Source organism: Carcharodon carcharias, chromosome 3 (genome assembly GCF_017639515.1).
Source record: "Carcharodon carcharias isolate sCarCar2 chromosome 3, sCarCar2.pri, whole genome shotgun sequence".
Lineage (NCBI taxonomy): Eukaryota > Metazoa > Chordata > Chondrichthyes > Lamniformes > Lamnidae > Carcharodon > Carcharodon carcharias.
In genome coordinates this window covers 224,543,685-224,564,323 of record NC_054469.1, presented here as the reverse complement: position 1 = coordinate 224,564,323, position 20,639 = coordinate 224,543,685, and the positions used below count along the sequence as shown (strand labels likewise).

The 20,639-nt window shown below is 40.0% G+C and overlaps 1 protein-coding gene across 2 annotated transcripts in view; it reads right to left on the bottom strand.

The window, feature by feature from the left end:
* atp2c1 (ATPase secretory pathway Ca2+ transporting 1) overlaps positions 1 to 20,639 on the bottom strand; it is a 96,204-nt gene that overhangs the window by 57,403 nt on the left and 18,162 nt on the right. For both annotated transcript variants that reach the window (XM_041184134.1, XM_041184135.1), the window contains exons 2-7: positions 17,972 to 18,082; positions 15,825 to 15,941; positions 12,160 to 12,249; positions 10,466 to 10,501; positions 7,112 to 7,173; positions 2,061 to 2,169 (exon numbers count right to left, since the gene is read on the bottom strand). In XM_041184134.1, coding sequence (XP_041040068.1) covers positions 2,061 to 2,169; positions 7,112 to 7,173; positions 10,466 to 10,501; positions 12,160 to 12,249; positions 15,825 to 15,941; positions 17,972 to 18,082 — 525 coding nt within the window. The remainder of the gene's footprint in view (positions 1 to 2,060; positions 2,170 to 7,111; positions 7,174 to 10,465; positions 10,502 to 12,159; positions 12,250 to 15,824; positions 15,942 to 17,971; positions 18,083 to 20,639) is intronic.

Below are 20,639 nucleotides of genomic sequence, written 5' to 3'. Positions count from 1 at the left end.
GCCAAGAGGTGTTAGCAGCTAAGACCATGGCTGATTAAAACAATTAGGCAAGGAGGGCAGGAAAGCCCAACTTTGCAGTACATCACATTATGTAAAGATGCGGAAAGGGACCTAAATTGTGCAACATGCAATCCCTTTCACCACCGAGGGTTGGGTTTTATTCTGACAATAACCTCCACAACTACTGAAAACTCAGCTGAAGTCCAAAGTCCAGTAACAAAAACTTAAACCAAATCAAAATCAGAACAGAAAAGTTATATACACCTCCTTTATCAGCTTGATCCTGATAAACACACCAGTCCAGATGGTGTAGGAGCTTGGCTTCTAAACATTTTAGCTGACTTACCAGTTGATCCCTTTCCTCACTCGTTTCAACTGTGCCTGTCAACTGGTTTTCTCATCTAAGCAAAAAGCAGAAAAGATTGTGTCTATCCATAAGCAAGGATCAAAGTCAGACCCAGACCCAATAACTACTGAAAATTATGTCAAAGCTTGTGGCAATAAGCAACTGCTACATCACCTCAACTGCAACAAATTATTTAGTTGCCAATTTAGCTACAAAGCAAATGAGCCAATTTGCAACACAAAATTATAATGATGCAGAAACAAAGTGATTCTGTCATTTGATGGAATGAGGTGGGCCTGCTTTATGCCTAGGTTCACCCACGACACTAAAGCCAACAGGCAGTACTCTACTATATAATATCACAGAGACCAATGCTTAAAGAAAACCTTCAGGCTCAAAGGAAGAGCCTATCAGCTGGTGAGCTACATTTCAGATTTCTGCATTAAACAGGAAACATCTACAACCAGCCAAGTTCTATACACTACTTCTGCTTATAAAACTCCCTCCCAAATAATGCTGTCACTTGCAACTCACTCTCTTCTATGTAGGTTTTGAACTGGGGTTACTAGATCAGATATTAAGTTATGAGGCAGCTCTGGTAACTATTAACACATTAGTACAAGTTCTCAGTCTTTTCTGCTCTCAAGCGACTACTAAGGGTCAATTTTGATAGATGTCTCTTTATAAATGATACCTTTGTTCTAGAACATTGTGCCACCATAAGTAAAAATAAATTATCAAGTAACATCTACTTGCAACATTTGAATCTGAACCACTTCAATACTGCACTTCACAAACTAATTTTTGTACAATTATGATAAAGTTTTTGCCAAATATATGCATACATGGTCTTCAAAGACAGGGATGACACTGTTGGGAATATAGGAACATTGGACGTCTCGAGCCTGATCTGCCATTCAATTAAATGGTAGCTAATTGGTAGCCCAGCACCATTTACCTACCATACCTCTTATATCCCTCTTATCTAACAAAAATCTATGAAGCTCAGTCTTGAAAGATTTCAGAGTTTTAAGGGGGAGAAATTCCCATATTTCTATTATCATTGTGTGGAGAAAGTATTTTGTAATTTCCCTCCTAAAATACAACATGTCCTCATAATTTTACACTCTAAGTCCCAGTATTACTCTAGTGAATCTGGGCTATACCAACTCCAAGGTCAATATATCCTTCCATAAGTCCAGTGCCTGGACACGGTATTCCAGATAGGGTCTGACCAAGACTATAAAACTGGGACATAAATTTGATATTCTATTATCCAGTAGTGATAATACCAATTCTTCTAATAATCCAAGAGTCTCCTGTTGTGTTTTGATCTTGAGTTAGAATTGCAACCTCAAAAGCACCCATTTTTCAATGCATCAGCGTGACATTTCCTTTCAAAAATCCATCAGGTTAGCCTAGCATAATAAAGTTAAAGATTAAATGTAAGTAGTAAACGACTGGTGTTTCCTGTTAGGACCTGATTAGGAAATAGATTGATGCTAATATCATGAAGGACCCATAAAAGCAAAAGAGATATGGTCAGAGAATTGAGAGGTCAATAATCTAATGCAATTTGACATCTTAAAAATAATTTCAAACAGTAACTATGCAAATTTGAATTTTCTGCATAGATACAAAGAAAAAATTGTAAAACAAACTACAAATGTAACATTAGCAACAAAAATATTACTGCAGTAGACCAATACAATACCTCAAACAAACGTAGATCAGCAGGGACTTTATCACCAACACTCAAACACACTGTATCTCCAGGAACCAGCTCTCGGGCAAGCAAATGCTCCATCCTTCCTTCCCGTATACTGGAGTGGGAAAAAACAAACATGCCAAAACAAAATACAATACTCTTAGGATCAACTCTTTACATTTATCACACTGCTTTTTGCATGTAAATTTTTGTTCTCATCAAGCAGAACATTGGTGCTGGGAATGGAACATTATCTTTTTTCAGGAAGTCTGCGCTCACATCAAATATTCCCAAATCACATATAGTAAGGTTTAGATTTAGAGTAAAGTTCGCCCTTATGTTGTTGCAAAATTGTACCTGCTGCACTAATGCAACTTTTTTTTTAAATTTCCCATTCCATCCATCCCTGTGGTCTCTCACTGGATTCAAGCCAAATTAAGGGCAGTTTTGTGTTGGATTGAGATGAAGGATGCTTACAGTCAGCTACAGAAGAAATTTTCATCTCATTAATTCATGCTCTATCCTCGAGGGGAAAAGGATATTATTGAACTATAGCCAGTTTCCAAATTTATTTGGTTTTAATGCACTAACAACTTTATGGAAACATACATCAGGTTAACCAGCAAAAGTAGGTTGAAGCTTTCGCTACAAGAGCTAAGTACTGCACATGTGAGGATAAAGAGATGTGAGAAAGACAGTTTTCTGGAATGAATACTTGATTTAACATTGGATAAAAAATTAACTTAAGGGACAGAAAACGGCCAGTTGTGGTAAATAGCTGCTTTCCAGACTGGAGAATGGTAGACCGTTAGTATTCGCCAAGGATCAGTGCTCAGACGCCTGGTTTTTTAAAAACAGATAAATGACTTGGATATTGGAATACAGTGTAAACTTTGAAACTTTGCTGATGATACCAATCTTGGAGGTGTGGCATGCAGTGAGGATGATACCAATTGACTAACACGATACAGGTAACCTAGCAGAATAGGCAGACAAGTGGCAGACGGAATTTAATACAGAGAAGTGTAAGGTGATGCATTTTGGCAGAACGGGTAGGGGAGAGGCAGTAGAGGCTTAATACACAGTTCTAATGGGTGTACAGGAACAGGGGGACCTGGAGGTTGATGTACATAGATCTTTGAAGGTGACAGGGCAGATTGGAAGGGTAGTTAGCAAAGCATATGGGATCTTAGGCTTCATAAACAGAGGCATAAAGTACTAAAGCTGGGAAGCTATGCTGAACCTTTATAAAGCTCTGCTTAGGCCACAACTAGGATTTTTTTTTCATTCATTCATGGGGTGAGGGGCTTGCTGGCTGTGCAAGCATTTAATGCCCATCCCTAGTTGCCCTTGAGATGGTGAGCTGCCTTCTTGAACTGCTGCAGTCGTTTTGGTGTAGGGACACCCACAGTGCTATTAAGAAGGGAGTTCCAGGATTTTGGCCCAACAACAGTGAAGAATTGAGGATATATTTCCAAGTCAGGATGCTGAGTGGCCTGGAGGACAACTTACAGGTGATGGTGTTCCCATCTATCTGCTGCCCTTGTCCTTCTAGATGGTAGTGGTCATGGGTTTGGAAGGGGCTGTCAAAGGAGCCTTGGTGAATTCCTGCAGTGCATCTTGTAGATGGTACACACTGCTGCTACTGTGCGTTGGTGGTGGAGGGGGTGAATGTGGTGCCAATCAAACGAGCTGCTCTGTCCTGGACAGTATCAAGCTACTAGAGTGTTGTGGGAACTGCACTCATCCAGGCAAGTGGGGAGTATTCCATCACACTCCTGACTTGTGCTTTGTAAATGGTGAACAGGCTTTGGGTAGCCAGGAGGTGGGTTACTCATCACATGATTCCTAGCCTCTGACCTTCTCTTGTAGCCACAGTATTTATATGGCTTGTCCAGTTCAGTTCCTGGTCAATGGTAACCCCCAGGATGTCGATAGTGGGGGATTCAGTGAATGGTAATGCCATTAAACATCATGGGGCAATGGTTGGATTCTCTCTTGTTGGAGATGGTCATTGCCTGACACTTGTGAGGCACGAATGTTATTTGCCACTTGTCAGCCCAAGCCTGGACATTGTCCAGGTCTTGCTGCATTTGGACATAGACTGCTTCAGTATCTGAGGAGTTGTGAATGTTGCTGAACATCATGCAATCACCAGCGAACATCCCCATTTCTGAACTTATGATGGAAGGAAGGTCATTGATGAAGCAGCTGCAGATGGTTGGACCGGTGACAATACCCTGAGGAACTCCTGCAGTGATGGCCCGGAGCTGAGATGAGTGACCTCCAACAACCACAACCATCTTCCTGTGTGCTAAGTATGACTCCAAACAGTGGAGAGTCTTCCCTGATTTCCATTGACTCCAGTTTTGTAAGAGCTCTTTGATGTCACACTCGGTCAAATGCACCCTTGATGTCTAGGGCAGTCACTCTCTCCTCACCTCGAGAGTTCAGCTCTTTTGTCCATGTTTGAACCAAGACTATAAAGAGGTCAGGAGCTGAGCAGCCTTGGTGGAACCCAAACTGGGCATCAGTGAGCAGGTCATTGCTAAGCAAGTGTGGCTTGATAGCTCTGTTGATGACCCCTTCCATTACTTTACTCGATAATCGAGAGTAGACTGATGGGGCGATAATTGGCCAGGTTGGATTTTTCCTGCTTTTTGTGTACAGGACATATCTAGGTAATTTTCCACATAGCTGGGTAGATGCCAGTGTTGTAGCTGTACTGGAACACTTTGGCTCAGGGGGCGGCAAGTTCTGGAGCACAAGTCTTCAGTACTATTGCTGGAATATTGTCAGGGCCCACAGCCTTTGCACTATCCAGTTCCTTCAGCTGATTCTTGAGATCACGTGGAGTGAATCAAATTGGCTGAAGACTGGCACCTATGATGCTGGAGGCCTCCGGAAGAGGCAGAGATGGATCATCCACTTGGCACTTCTGGCTGAAGATTGAGGCAAATGCTTCAGACTTATCATTTGCACTAATGTGCTGGGTTGCTCCATCATTGAGGATGGGTATATTTGTGGAGCCTCCTCTTCCATGGAGTTGTTTAATTGTCCATCACCATTTGTGACTGGATGCGGCAGGACTGCAGAGCTTACATCTAATCCGTTGGTTGTGGGATTGCTTAGCACTGTCTATCACTTGCTGCTTATGCTGTTTGGCATGCAAGTAGTCCCGTGTTATATGGCACTTCATTTTTAGGTATGCCTGGTGCTGCTCCTGGCATGCCCTAGGGTCGATCTCCTGGCTTGATGGTAATGGTAGAGTGGGGGATATGCAGGGCCGTGAGGTCAGAGTTTGTGTCCGAGCACAGCTCTGCTGCTGCTGATGGCCCACAGTGCCTCATGGAAGCCCAATCTTCAGTTGCTAGATCTGTTCGAAATCTATCCCATTTGTCACGGTGGTAGTGCCACACAATATGATGGAGGGTATCCTCAATGTGAAGGCGGGACTTTGTCTCCACAACGGCTGTGCGGTGGTCACTCCAAACAATACTGTCATGGACAGATGCATCAGCAGCAGGCAGGTTGGTGAGGATGAGTTCAAGTATGTTCTTCCCCTCTTGTTGGTTCCCTCACCACCTGCCACAGACCCAGTCTAGCAGCTATGCCATTTAGGACTCAGCCAGTTGGGTCAGTAGTGGTGCTACCAAGCCACTCTTGGTGTGGACACTGAAGTCCCCCACCCAGAGTACGTTCTGCAACCTCTGTGCTTCATCCAAATGGTGTTCAACATGGAGGAACACTGATTCATCAGCTGATGGATGGCAATGCATGGTGATCAGCAGGAGGTTTCCTTGCCCTTGTTTGACCTGATGCCATGAGACTTCCGGAGTCAACGTTAAGGACTCCCTCCTAACTGTATCCCACTGCCAGTGGGACAGGACATACCCAGGAATGGTGATGGTGGTGTCTGAGACATTATCTGTAAGGTATGATTCTGTGAGGATGACTATGTCAGGCTGTTGATTGACTAGTCTGAGAGACATCTTTCCCAATTTTGGCACTAGTCCCAAGATGTTAGTAAGGAGGACTTTGTAGGGGCGACAGGGCTGAGATTGCCATTGTCGTTGGTTCAATTGTCAATGGTTCCATGATCATCATTAGGCTTTTAATTTCTGATTTTTTTTTAATTGAATTCAAATTCCACCATCTGCTGTGGTGGGATTCAAACCCAGGTCCTCAGAGCATTACCCTGGGTCTCTGGAATACTAGATTTACAGCAACAATACCACTATGCCATCTCCTCCCCCTGCAGTACTGGTCACCACACTTTAGGAAGAATGTGAGGGTCCGTACGAGGAAGCAGAGATTTCCCAGAATGCTTCCAGGAATGAGAGATTTTAGCAACAAGGTTAGGTTAGAGAAGCCAAGGTTGTTCTCCTTGGAGGAAAGGAGATTGAGGGGAGATTTGATAGAGGTTTACAAGATTATCAGTTATTGAGGAATTCTTTAACCAGTGCAAGGTTTAGGTAGACAAAGAAAAGTTATTCCCATTCGCTGATAGTACAAGGTTTAGGGGTCACAGATTTAAAGTTTTGGCCAAGAGATGCAGGGGGATGTGAAGAAGAACTCTTTTACACAGCAAGTGGTAATGACCTGGAACTCGCTGCCTACGATGGTGCTGGAAACGGAGACAATCAATGATTTCAAAAGGAAATTGGATGGCACAGGTGGGAAATAAATTTGCAGAACTATAAGGACAGAGTGGGGGAATGGACTGACTGGGTTGCACTACAAAGGGCTGGCATGGATTCAATGGGCCAAATGACTTCCTTCTGTGCTATAACAGCTTTATGGCTCTCTGTATGAACCATAAAATGCATAGCTTTGTCGCTTTCCTTGCTTTTACCGATTACATGAAACGGCAGTCTGATTCTCATGGCATAGTTCATCTCACAAGAGCAAAACTGGAAGCAATGCCCAACAGTCTCCCATGTTAATTACGGTGCTCAGCTCACAAAAGCTGCTGCAAATGTTAGCCACAAAGGAACCTATTTACATTCTCATGGAAGAGGACAAAATAGGATTTTGGTTAAAAATAAAAATCATACCAGTGGCATTCTGGGGGAACCAATTTGCTCAATTCTTCAAGAGATTTTTCAGACCGATATTCCTGTAGAAAATGAACAAAAGTAAAGTAATGCTATCACACATGAAACATACTATAGAGTAAACTTGTTTATGAGGGCATGCACAAGGTTAAAATTTTATATTCATATAACACAACATGATTCTAACTCCAGTGAGCTTCCCCTTGACCTCTTCACACTGTTCACTGCAAAGACCTCCCTAGCGAGTAAGTAATAATTTCACTCTTCGTAAAAAAAAAAATCTGTTGTTGTTTCTAACTTCCTACTTTTTGATCAAAGTTTTGGAGATGGTGTTTGCAAACAGAATCTCTTTGGTGCAGGGGCCTTTACATTTTGGATCTCATTTTTAAGGTGTTATGTTTGGCTTAGTGATAGTGCTCTCATCTCTGAGTCAGAAGGTTGTGGGGTCAAAGAATCCCACTCCCAAACAAGCCTAAAAATGCTACATTACTTGACGCAGTTTCATTATGCTGTTTAAGGGCCTCAGCAATTGAATAAAGTGAGTGCATTAATCATTATACTGAGAGGAAAGCTTGAGCGCTTACAACAGCCATCCCAACCTTTCATCTTAATTGCTTTTTTGTAATCACCAAGAGGTATACAGATTTGCTGTTAATTTTGTGGGACCTCTCTGCTGACCCCAATTCTGGCTGCTTTTACATGGACTGTCAGTGTGAATGTCACCACTATACTCTCTGCTGTTACTGCATAATAATTCCCACACTGAAGGATTTATATTGTATTGTCATCGCTACAGGGTGCGAAAAAAGTTTTCAATTATTGAGAAATTCTTTAACCACTGCAATGCTGTACATAAACCAAATAAGTCTACTTTCTCCAGCATATTACTTCGGTTAAATAGCCGTCAAAATCTAGCAAGTGGTTTCTGTTAAACTGGGTATTCATTTAGTTATTAGAATATTAAAATAGTATGATCACTGAACTAAAATTAGCAAGCTCATTTCCTATTTCTGGGCTGCTGTCAGTTCAGTCTGATAATAATGACTGCAATATACCCCTCAGGCAGGCGGAAAAGAACTGAAATCCACATGTCTTTTATTTGTTTATTTATAGAGTACAGGCCAAACCCCACGGATTTTGGTGATAGTCTCCTTGGAGACTAAAGAAATTTTGGGTGGCTGCACCTATTTGGCAGAAAATAAAACACATGCCAGGCATTTTTGAACCATGTTTTGAGCCTTCAATATAAAAAATACAACTTTAGTTAGATTTACTTAGAAATACTGATTATTAAACATTCCAAGAAAAAATATCTTACTTAATCAATGTCTTTAATGTTACGCCAATATGCCTTTCAAACAATACCTTAAATTCGTCATCATAAATTGTTTTGAGGAATAGTGAGAGACCCTTGACAACCAGTGCTGTACCCGAGCTCAAAATACTGGAAATGGTCAAAATAACTCCTATTAATTTCAAAAGGGTCAGCAGGTATCCTGGCAAGTTACACTCACAAATTTAACATCTGCTTTAGGGAAGCTTCTGAAACAATTTTCTGGGTGACCTTGGAAGAAAATAACTTACCAGTATGGATACAGGAAAGAGGAGGTCAATTCATAGAACTGATTATTAATGAAAGCAGATTAAGAAAGCTGAGCTTTTTTATTGTTAGAAAGGTACAGGCTTTGAAATGATCTAATTGAGGCTTTCATGATTAAAAGCAGCTGACAGAAGTAATCCAAGCCCAATTGTCACAAAGGCAAAGGACAAGGTGAGTAGGAGAGAAGGACAGTATATTACCATACTGTCCTTTTACCTCTGTGGCCTGGTCTTGAAGCTGGATAGAATGGGATGAAATAAATGTCCATTCTTAGCTTTGAAGGACCCACATAAGAAGAGATCAGCTCATATCAACCTAATTCATATTGAGCACAAGTCCATCGCACAAAGCTGCCCAGTATTAGTCATAGATCATCTCTCTTAGTTATTGAAAATTGTACTAGTACACCAGTGCAAAGGGTGATAAAACATTTACTTTAGAATGTAACCACACATAGGAGGAGAATGCTGGAAACCTTACTCTTCGCCTGGTAAGTTTTGCATACAGAAGAAAAGCAACCCATTCCCGTGTACTGACATCCTTTGTCTAATGAACAGAAAAATTCTAAAAAGGTTAAAATTAGAAAAGTAAATGAACAAAGGTCACTTGGCAAAATCTCATTTTGATTAAATTATGACCAAAAAAGAATTCTTGAATGTCTGTTATCATGTTCAATCAATGAAGGAAAGATACTCAAAGCCAAATTACATCTTACGCTCCCGAGGTGCCACTGACACGACAATTCATTATGACCAATGAAATTAGTTACTTAGTCGAACTACAGGAGTACCCAACGTGGCGCCATAAAAAGTCAGATTACATTCAAATCAACCAGGCCAATATTTAGAACTTTAATTGGTTGAGAAAAAAGAAGCCCTTTGAAACATCTGGTTTAAGTGGGACACCAAAGGCGGAAGAAAATAGTACAGTATTTAACTAAGAAAGAACTTACAATTACATAATGCCTTTCAGGGCATCAGAATATCCCAAAGCATTTCACAGCACTTTTGAATGCTGCAGAGAAATGCAGTAGAAAATCTGCTTTGAGCAAAGCCCTGCAAACAGCAATCAGATAACATCTAGAAAATCTTTTCTCGGTGTGCTGGTTGAGAGCTAACTGTTGGTCAGGACACCAGGAGAACTACTTTGAACAGTGCCATGGAATCTTTTACATGCACCTGAGAGGGCATTGGCTTGGCTTAATATCTCATCTGATATACAGCATCTCCAACAGTGTAGCACTCCCTTATTGAAATGTCAGCCCAGATTGTGTTTGTTCAAGTCCCTAGATTAGGGCTTGAACCCATGTCCTTCTGACTCAGAAGCATGACCACTAACCCTGAGCAGTGGCTGACAATTTTATTTTTTTTCAAACTTCAAAAAATCTAACATAAAAGTCAAGTTATTTCTGAAAAAATTTTAAGATGATAGAAGAGTAAATAGAGTCAATAAGGAATTTACAGGAAGGCAGTTAGAAAATTAAATAAAAATGTTGAAGTTAACAGGAGTTTTAAGGTCTTATTTTTAGCAGTAAAGTTTGATACAGTAATAAAGCTATTCCTGATAAGGAGTTTCACCATTACAGTAACTTAGTTCAAGTTTCATGATACGTGAGATGAAATGTCAAAAATGTCTGCTCTGGTAGCTCAGCATTACCTGGAAAGGTTTAAATACATATAGCAGACAAGTTAAAAACACAAATTTACATTTTCAGCTTTGGCCAAGTTTCTAGTAAACTACAAAAAGACACCAACCTGTACAAAGGCAACTGTGACCACAATTAATATAGCCTATGAGAGAGGAAAAGTGCGATTAGTCCACATGAAAATCAATTAATTTTCTACAGGAAGAAAAGACCCAAAGGTTGACAGCTAGCCATTCATTCATAGTGGTACTTTCATGATTCTCTATAATTACCATACATAGAATAAAAATATGATGTGGTCCTTCTAAGCAAACAAAAGAACAGCAATAAACTTTGTATTCTGATAAAATCTCAATTTAAAATGCTTGTAACCATACGCACTAGAAAGCAAATGTTGGGCCAAATCTTGCTCAAAAAAATGACAAATTCACTATACAAGCCATTACTAATGCAATAATAATTATTGGTCACAAGGTCAAAGGAACAGGTGACATCCTGGGAGTTGTGAACCTCCATAATCTGCTATTTTTCTGATTTTTGATGTTCCATCATTTGTTTTTCACAAAAGAAATTGCTGGATTTACACAATAATTGTCCAAGAAACTAATTAGCGATTAGGGCCCATAATTAACAGCATAAGTGCTCTTTTAATGGCAAGGCAAATGTTAATATAATGCCAATCAACCTCTCTGGTCCAGAAAAGAACGTTTTAAACTGTTCAATCTCATTCTTGCATGGATTAGATTCTTCTTGGAGAATTAAACATTTTTGCAAAATGTTCTCTCTTTCTCTTCTCTTTGGGAGAAATCTTAGTCTCTGCTGAAATAGCAGAACCATTTTTGGGTTTGGAACCGGAATCCCTCAACAGCAGGCATTTGCCCTTTACCAGAGCAAACCAACTGTCATCCTGCTTCCAGGCTCCCCGACAAACTAGGGGTTGTGTCCATTCTGTCAAAAGAGGGATTCCTAATTAAAGAGACCGTGGTATGTGTCAGGAAAGCTTGCCAGCAATCACAGGAATGGGGAGGAAATTTGGGAAGGCTGTCCCCCAGCTCTTGCACACCTACCCAAAGATCCTGCTACAGGATCTGAGACTGAGGAGAATGTAGCTGATGCTGCTAGAGCAGTTGGTAGTGGTGTGACCTCTGCTCCTGATCCTCAGCGGAGGTAGATGGTATAGTTGCAAAAACTGCACCCAAAGCATGATGAGTGCTGGCAGCAGGGAAGTGCAGCTGAAGTGAGTGAAGTACAATACAGGTGAAGTGCCTTTCAAGAAGTTGGAAATCAGCTGTCATACAGTGAAAGTATTCAGAGAATAACTACTTAATTACTAGCCTGACAGAGCAGAGGAGGTTCCCGCTATCCTTCAGTGCCAACCCGGGAAAGCAGGAAGAAGCTGGGAAGATGTTGGGATCCTGACACAAGGTAAATTTCTGGAACTTACGCACCCTGTTCGCCCCCAAAAAGGGTGGAAAATTTTGCTCTTTATTTCTCTTTCTTTACCCACTTTGACTCTAATTCACTCAATTTTATTAGTTGTTCCCAGACTTCCACTAAAGTTCCAGATACTCTTATTAACTGGTACTTCCAGCAGGCTACGCTGGAAATTATTTTTGATCTGAAGGGGGCAGAAAAAAGTCTAATGAACAGTACGTGGTGCAAGATGCCCCACTCCAAAAAGAGTCGTCCCCCTATATTTCTACATTTAAACTATAAATATTTAGATTTAATTTGACTGCATTCTTGAGTCACATCTATATACTTGAATATTATTTATATATTAAACAAATGTCCATATCTTACCACTGTAATGCTGACTGCGTCATCCAGCTGATGCATTAGAACACTGATAACAGCTGAAGCCAGGAGGAGCATAATAAGGGGATTTTTGAACTGCAAAAAATTGTAAAAATACTTAATAAAGTATCCCTAATAGATCTCGGCACAGTTATTTTACAATTAAATTAGATTTATAATGATGAAGCATCCCTTTCTCAGGTGCAAGCTGACAGTCTCACTGATAAGAATCAGGAGCCCTGTAAAATAAAAGCTCATTGCTGGAACTGTAGTTCAGGGGAACACATTGTATTCTCTGTTCATACAGGTTATGAACCTGGACTGAAATACGCATAGTATTTTTCAAAAACAGATGGTTGTACCGAAACTGATCTCAACGACTTTTGTACAAATATTTCTTCAATCTAACTGAAATCAGATAGAGTTAAGGCAAAGCACTGGGCAAATCAATTAGCTGCTTGGTTTGACAGTAAGGCAAATGCACCTTACGATCAGATTTGTTTAGTTGAATCAATAGAATGTCTTTGCACAATGATATAAAAATGACATACAATGAACAGGCATGCAATCCAAATTCACATTGCAGAACAAACCAGAATAATCCCTGTGTATTCTGCCCTATAGCCCCAGAGCAGAACAACAACTTGTTATAGTCTCCTGTCTTGCACAGCCTTTTAATGCCTGACTGCCTGTGCAGTGTCCTGTTTCCAGATGTTAGATTGCTTTTTTGACGGATGGCATTCTGTTTTATTATCGACTGTTCTGGCAGGAAAAGATTGGGGAAAAATATGTTCCAACACAATGGTATGAAGTGCCTCTCAATTTTGGAGACAAACCACTGAATTGCTCTGTTGGTTTGCCACTGGAAAAAATAATTATAAATCAGCCTATTAGCTACCTCTCTTCTGATGTTGAATTCACAGTCCTGCATGTAACTGTCCTGGGAAATTAAACTCTTTAAAGGGAGTTTCAACACAAAATACATTTTAAAAGAACTTAAATCTGGAAATACAGACAAGGAATCCTTAGGTATGACAAAATCAAAAAAGATCAAATCTGCGCACACAAAACCAATCCTTTGATTCCAAACCACACTACAGTACATGATCAATCTAATTGTTAACCACAGAGCTGGAAAAGTGTTCACAAGACGAGCCAAACCAACACCAGGTTTACCTGGCTGTGTGGGTCAATATTAATAAAATGGAATATTTCTCCAAGAGCTCTTGAAACCAGAAAAATAATTTAATGGAAGGAAACAAGGTCTACAAAAGAACAAAATCCAGTATAACACACAACAAAATGGCTGTCGACACAGAAACATCACTATCCTTCATTTTGGTCTGATATACATGGTATTTTCTGTTTTCCAAAGGTTTCCTATACAACTTTCCCAATTTTAACAGAAACAGTAAAATAGGGTGCGGACATAATCACAGTAAACCACCTGAAATGAGTGCACCAATGAGGGAAAAGCTGGCAGTGCAAGAATTTTGAAATGCTCCTTTCAACAGTTCAAACAGGATGTCCAAACAATACAACCCAAGCAAACAGCCCAAAACCTAAACAATGTCACACAGGAACCAAGTACAAATTTAAAAATCAGAAACTATCATGCACAGAATCCAAATGTAGTAGCACAGATCAGGAAGGGAAAAATATCGAGCAAAGAACAAAGCCTCTCTTAGTTTCCACTGCATCAAAAGGCATTAAAATGTGCACGAGTGTGTCATCAGTATATAATGGAAAATGAATTACATTTGCCACATCTTAACAGTATGGAACTAAATTTAAAGCATGACGGACAGATGCATTAGCAAACAAAAAGGCTCCTGACCAAGCTCCATTCAATACAAGCATAAAAGGGACTAAACCAATTATAGCTGCCATAATATTAAAAAGTACCCTAAGTATTCCAGCTCCTATTACAATCAGTTACAAAGAAATAATCACTGATTTGAGGCCAGGGTAAAGACATGGTTAGACTAAATTTTCTATAGAACCCTCTCAGCTCAGGGATAAAAAAAACCAAAATCTATTCTGGAGTCAGTGAGACAGAAGATCAAGGGAACAAACACCCTTACACACACCTATCCCACAGCATAATCTCCCTGATACCTCTTTTAGGAGCAAATTAATAGAGGTCTATCCCTTCCTTCCTTCCACCTCTTGGCATGCCTCTTACATAAGCTAAAAATGAACAGTTCTTTTCAGATATCCAAAATCAAATTAATCATTTCCTTTACCAAAGCACAAAACTATGAAAATCACTAACTGGGTTTCATCAACGCCCCTGTGGAAGTTGAACCCATGTCAGTGAATAAGGTTGTCAATATTGCAGGGAGATTATGCTGGGGAGGTAGGTGTGTGTAAGGGTGTTTGTTCCCTGGCCTGCAACTTCAAATGTCAGCAAGCAAATGAGACCATTCTCATTAGACTTAAACATGAAGTTAAGAATTTGAAATTTAAAGCTTTAAGGACAGGTGCCTGTACCTCACTAAGGGCATGGGTGTCAGGAAGGAGGGATTTGATGCAGAAAAGATACAAGCTGCAGAATTTTGGAAGAGTTGATGTTAACAGAGGATTGAGGGCGGAGGGCGACAAGGAGAAAATTGGAATAGTCGAGTGTGAAGGCAACGAAGGCATGGATGAAAGTTTTATTAGTTGAGGTAGGGTGGGGCAGATATATCACAGAGTTCATCAAAGACTGGATGTTGAACAAATAGTCTAACAATAGAGGTGGTGAGACAGATAGAGCTGGGTTTCATCATCGCCCCTGTGGAAGTTGAACCTATGTCAGTGAATAAGGTTGTCAAGGGGAAGCACATAGATGAGGAAAGAGCCAACAAAAGATCCTTCAGGTATTCTGGAGGTAACAGTATAGAGGCAGGAAGAGAAGCTTTTGGTGAGGATTCTCTTGTTATGATGGCAAGAATAGTAAGCCAGTGGTGTTCTGGAACAAGTTACTCAGGTGTATAATGAGCATGGGATCCCTGAACCAAAAGCACAAAGTACTGGAAATACTCAGCAGGTCAGGCAACATCTGCAGAGAGAGAAACAAAGTTAACATTTCAGGTTGGTGACCTTTCATCAGAGCTGGTACAAGTTAGAGATGAAACAGGTTTTAAGCAAATACACAGGCAGAGAAATTGGGGAGAGGGACAGGGGAAGGAAGATCTGTGATAGGGTGGAAGATAAGAGTGATTAAATAATAATGGAGATGATGGTGCAATACAGAAGGAGGTGGTAATGGAACAAGAAGAGAAACAAAAGAGGGATCCAGAGAATGCGTAAATGAAAATAGCATAATCCTAAAAGGTTAGAAAGGGAGGAGGTAAAAGGACAGGTGTTGCAAGGGAGAAAGCAACACTGTTCTCCTCTTGGTTAATACCTGGGCTCTCTTGTTTCAAATTTTGAGATATTTCTGTATTAAGTAAAAGAGCTGACTGTATTGTCCCCACTTCTACTGCTCCCCTTTCTGGCACCAAATCTAAAATGCAATATTGGAATTTCACACTCAAAACTTAATTATTTAGATCTGTAAAATTTCTCTCCTATTCATCATTTGCTTTGTTTTTGCTACCTGAACAAATATCAAATAAACAAAAGTGGCTTAAGTCATCTGACTACTGCGATGCCATTGTTATAATGCAATTACAGAGGTGTCTAACCTGTGAAATGTATTTTTTCCAAAGAGGGTCATCTTCATTGATTTCAAATTCATTCCATCCATGGTACGTCCGACGCCGAGAAATTTCACTATTTTTTAAGCCATTGTGAAGGTCACCCTGTGATAAGGAGACTTGATGCTTAATAAATACACAAAGATGAAACTTTGTTGCTGCCATCACAGCAGAGGCATGTATGCAGCCAGCACTGAGGCAACATACAGCTCCCCACCCACCAACTGTAATGGATGGAAAAAAATGACTATTGGTACAAACCAAAAAAGCTACTGAACTCAGCCTTTTCACTGTGAACCTTGAACATATTTTCCTCCATTTTACATTTTAAATTTACTCATTTTAATTTTTCAAGCTCTTTTGCACCAGTTATCATTCGCTTGCTAAAGAGATTACATTTTCTCTATTAATGCAGAGCTTATACTGGTCACTAGTCAGTGCCAAGAGTTTTCACTTCTTCCAGAAACTCATCCCATCTGTAATTTCAAAATATGGTCCAGCATGTTGCTCCACCATTGGAATATAAGACATCTGAACAGCCGTAGGTCATTTAGCCCCTAAAGCCCACTATGCCATTCAGTTAGATTATGGCTGATCTGTACCTTTAATCCATTTACACATGACTGATCTATATCACAACGTTGTAACCTAATAAAAACTTGTCAATCACAGTCCTGAAAGTTTCAACTGACTCAGCGATGACAGCCTCATGGGTGAGGGAATTCCAGGCTTCCACTTTCCTTTATGCAAAAACATGCTTTTTGGATTTCACTCCTAAATAGCCAAGTTCTAATTTCTTGGTCCAGAGTCGCACACTGGAGGAGAGTTTCTCTGTATCTATCAAATCCTTTTATCATTTGAAACACTTCAGTTAGATCACCCCTTTAAACTTTCTAGTTCAGGAAAATACACGTCATGTAATCTGTATGTTATGTAACCTGTCCTCATAATTTAACCCTTTGAACTCTGGTATGACTGCAGTGAATCAGCACTGCAACCCTTCCAAGGCTGGTATATTCTTCCTGAAGTGCAGCTTCCAAAACTGAACATACTATTCCAGCTGTGGTATGTTAAAGGCTATGCACAATTGAAGCATTATTTCTTCCTTTTTGTATTCCGGCCCTCTTAAAATAAAGACCAACATTCAATTAACCCCTTTGATTTTTTTTTGTATCTTGCACCTCTGAGTCCCATAGACCAGAAGGCTCCCAGATTCAATCTCTGATCAGTGCTGAACTAGCTCAGCTCAACCGCAGATAGAATTGGCACTACAGTTGATGTCAGTATCTGTAGGAATAGATGCAAGTGCAAAAGGTGTTCAGCCTGGGCTTTTGCACCTGATGATTATCAAATGATCATTGCCCAAAAGTGCATATTATGAATCCCAATTTAAGATTAAACCCTTCTGGACTCTAAAGCCCTGTACTGCTCATTAAGGCATACTGTCTAGGCTCAGATGAGATAAATGCAATTTGGACAAGACGACCAGAGGGTGACTAGTGACTCAGCACTTTAGAGAGAAAAATGTGTCGGGGGAGAGGGATTGGAACCGTGAAATTTAAATATAGGTTTGCACTGCTGAGAAGAAATGGATTATCACAAGAACAGCTTTATATTCTAACAAAATTGCAATATTTTAAAAAATCATTTCTAAACATCTTTTTTCATTAGTTATGAATATAATTACCTTAATATGCATCCCCCCCCCCCACCCCCAACACCACCTTCTCAAGGTCAATTAGGGGTGGGCAACAAATGCTGGCATTACCAGCAAAATTTGATCCAAGAATGAATTTTTTTTAATTGCTCAATAAATGGTCTGTTGCATTACATTTACTCAGCTATTTCAAGCAATTTTTCAAACCCACAATTTCTCTGAATAAATGAAGTAATACTTCCCACCAAGAAGTGCCTTACAGAAAAGTTACTCAATATTCAAAATGGATCACATTTCAAAGGCGATTTTTATAAAGAAACTCACACTATAATGGAAACATTGTTTTTTGCTGTATAAATTAAGTTTAATGTTAAATGCTTCCTCAACATAGTTAGTTAAAGCCCTTTTGAAAATGGACCTTTAAAGAGACACAAAGAATCCAGCACTTACTTTCCCGCTACAGTTATAAACACTTTACCTGCAAAATGCTAGCAACTTCATCAACAGGTAGTTCGCTTGCCCTTTTTGATGACAGTACCGGAATCATTATTTCATTTTCACTGTGGTATAACTCCTCAGATCCCGGAGCCTAGGGTATCAGACACAAAGAGACACTGATTTGTACTGGAAATTAACGCTTCAGATAATAGAACATAATCGAGTACTGTCAGCTACTTTAGAGAATACACAATGATACAGTTAACTTCTGTGCACCTGACAAACTATCAACATGAAAACTGCAAATGTTAACATTGTTGGGTGCTCAATGGTTTTAAAAGAAAAACATGATTGAATTGAAAGGTAAATAAATATCCAAGACAAGGAATACCACAGAACTGAGCCCATGCAGGCCAACTAAAGACTGCAGGCTTACAGAGACCACACCTGGAATATTGTGTGCAGTTTTGGTCTCCTTATCTGAGGGAGGATGTTCTGGCTATAGAGGCGAAGGTTTACCAGACTAATTCCTGGGATGGTGGGACTGACATATGAGGAGAGATTGAGTTGGTTAGGATTATATTCGCTGGAGTTCAGAAGAATGAGGGGGGATCGCATAGAAACTTATAAAATTCTAACAGGTCTAGACAGGTTAGATGCAGGAAGGATGTTCCCGATGGTGGGGGAGTCCAAAACCAGGGGTCACAGTCTGAGGATATGGGGTAGGCTATTTAGGACTGAGATAAGGAGAAATTTCTTCACCCAGAGAGTGGTGAATCTGTGGAATTCACTACCGCAGAAAGTAGTTGAGGCCAAAACATTGTATCTTTTCAAGAAGGAGTTAGATATAGCTCTTGGGGTGAAAGGGATCAAAGGATATGGGGAGAAAGCGGGAGTAGGCTATTGAGTTGGGTGATCAGCCATGATCATAATGAATGGTGGAGCAGGCCTGAAGGGCTGAATGGCCTACTCCTGCTCCTATTTTCTACGTTTCTATGTTACAACTCAATGTAACATTGAGGGAGTGCTGCAAGGTCAAAAGTACAATCTTTTGGATGCAATGTTAAAACAAGACCCCCATCTCACTGTTCAAGTAGATTTGAAAGGTCTCATGGCACTATTTAAAGAAGGCCAACATTTATCAATCAGCCAACCCCACAAAACAAAGATTAATTGGTAAGTTATCCCATTGCAGTTTAAAGGCCTTTGTTGTGCACAAGTCTCTTCTTCTTCTTAGGCAGTCCCCCAGGATTAAGGAAGACTTGCATCCACTCCGGTTTCATGGGTTGAGGTGGCCAATAAGTCCAATATGCAATCTGCAGACTCTGCCACATGTGGGACATGTGGTGCTCGAAGCATCAGGCAGATGAGCTGTCTAGAAGTTTGTGCACTCTCGACAAAACCTTGACTTCTCATTTCCACTGACCCACGAGACTCCCTGGCTTGTGACTGACCAAAATGGAGAAGCTTCATTTGGGAAGGCATTGTACAAACACCTTTATATCAGCAATGAATACATTTTAAAAGTACCTCATTGGCTGTGAAGTGCCGTGAGGCCTCCTGAGAGTGTAAAAAGTCATATATAAATACATGTTCTAACTTTCTTTCTAAACCACAAGCAAATTCCTTTAACTAATGAGGAAGCCTGAATTCCATTGAACAGTAGTTGCACAGCCTGCAATTCCTGATGAGGGAACAACTGGTTTCACTGGTTTTCCAATCTTCTCAAATTTACCAGCAGAAACAATAAGTAACTGGGAGAACACTTATTAGGGTTTGATAGGGGTGAATGAGTGGCAGGCTATCATGTGAGTAGCTGCTTTAATCAAATTCACCCAACAGAGTAACAGTGAAGACCAATGTTGCTATAGAGAAGAAAACTGTACACCTCGATACAAACCTAGATTTGGCAAACAGAATTTGTTAAAAGCCTTCATAAAAACTTGTCTGTGGGAGCATGATGCACTAAGACGACACTTAAGAATGCAATTGCTGGCACATTAAAGCTATTAAAATTCCTACCATATTGGACCATTGCGAATTGTCTAAAACTAAATTTGAGAATACAGCATTGAGAATGAATTTCCAAGTGCAATGACTTAATACATTACAGATTACTCAACACCCATAAACCGCCACCCCGCCCCCCCCGCCCCCCCAACCAAGGCTGCTACCGTTCTAAATTCTAGCTAGAACTCAAGCTATGTCAGTCCTTATTTTGATAGAAATAAAGACTAAAGATGATTCATCTAACGGATATGCTGCAATTCCATAAGATCTTAAATAAGGTTCTATTTTGATGAATTCAGCTTTATGCAGAACATAAAACCAAAAATAGGTTACATGTGTCAAGATAGCTAAAGGCCTTATATAAAGTCCATTTCTTCATTAAAACTAAATTTAACACAACGCTGAAGGTATATCAATTATAAAGGAGAAACTGAATACCACCATTTTATTTCCTGAGCAGGCAAAACAAACTTTGGAAAGTACATGTTTTCACTTTGGGGTCAAATTTACTGCCAGTGTTGGAACAATTTTAATAAATCACCTCTTTCGTTAGCACAAGTAACAAAACTAATTGAGGTGCCAGAAAATTCAGCAGGTCTGCAAATGGGGCAACCATTTCCTGATTTACAAAGTAATGACTCAAATATTGTGCACAACGTTCTCAGTAATATTTACTTTTCCCACTGCCTTTTGCTATC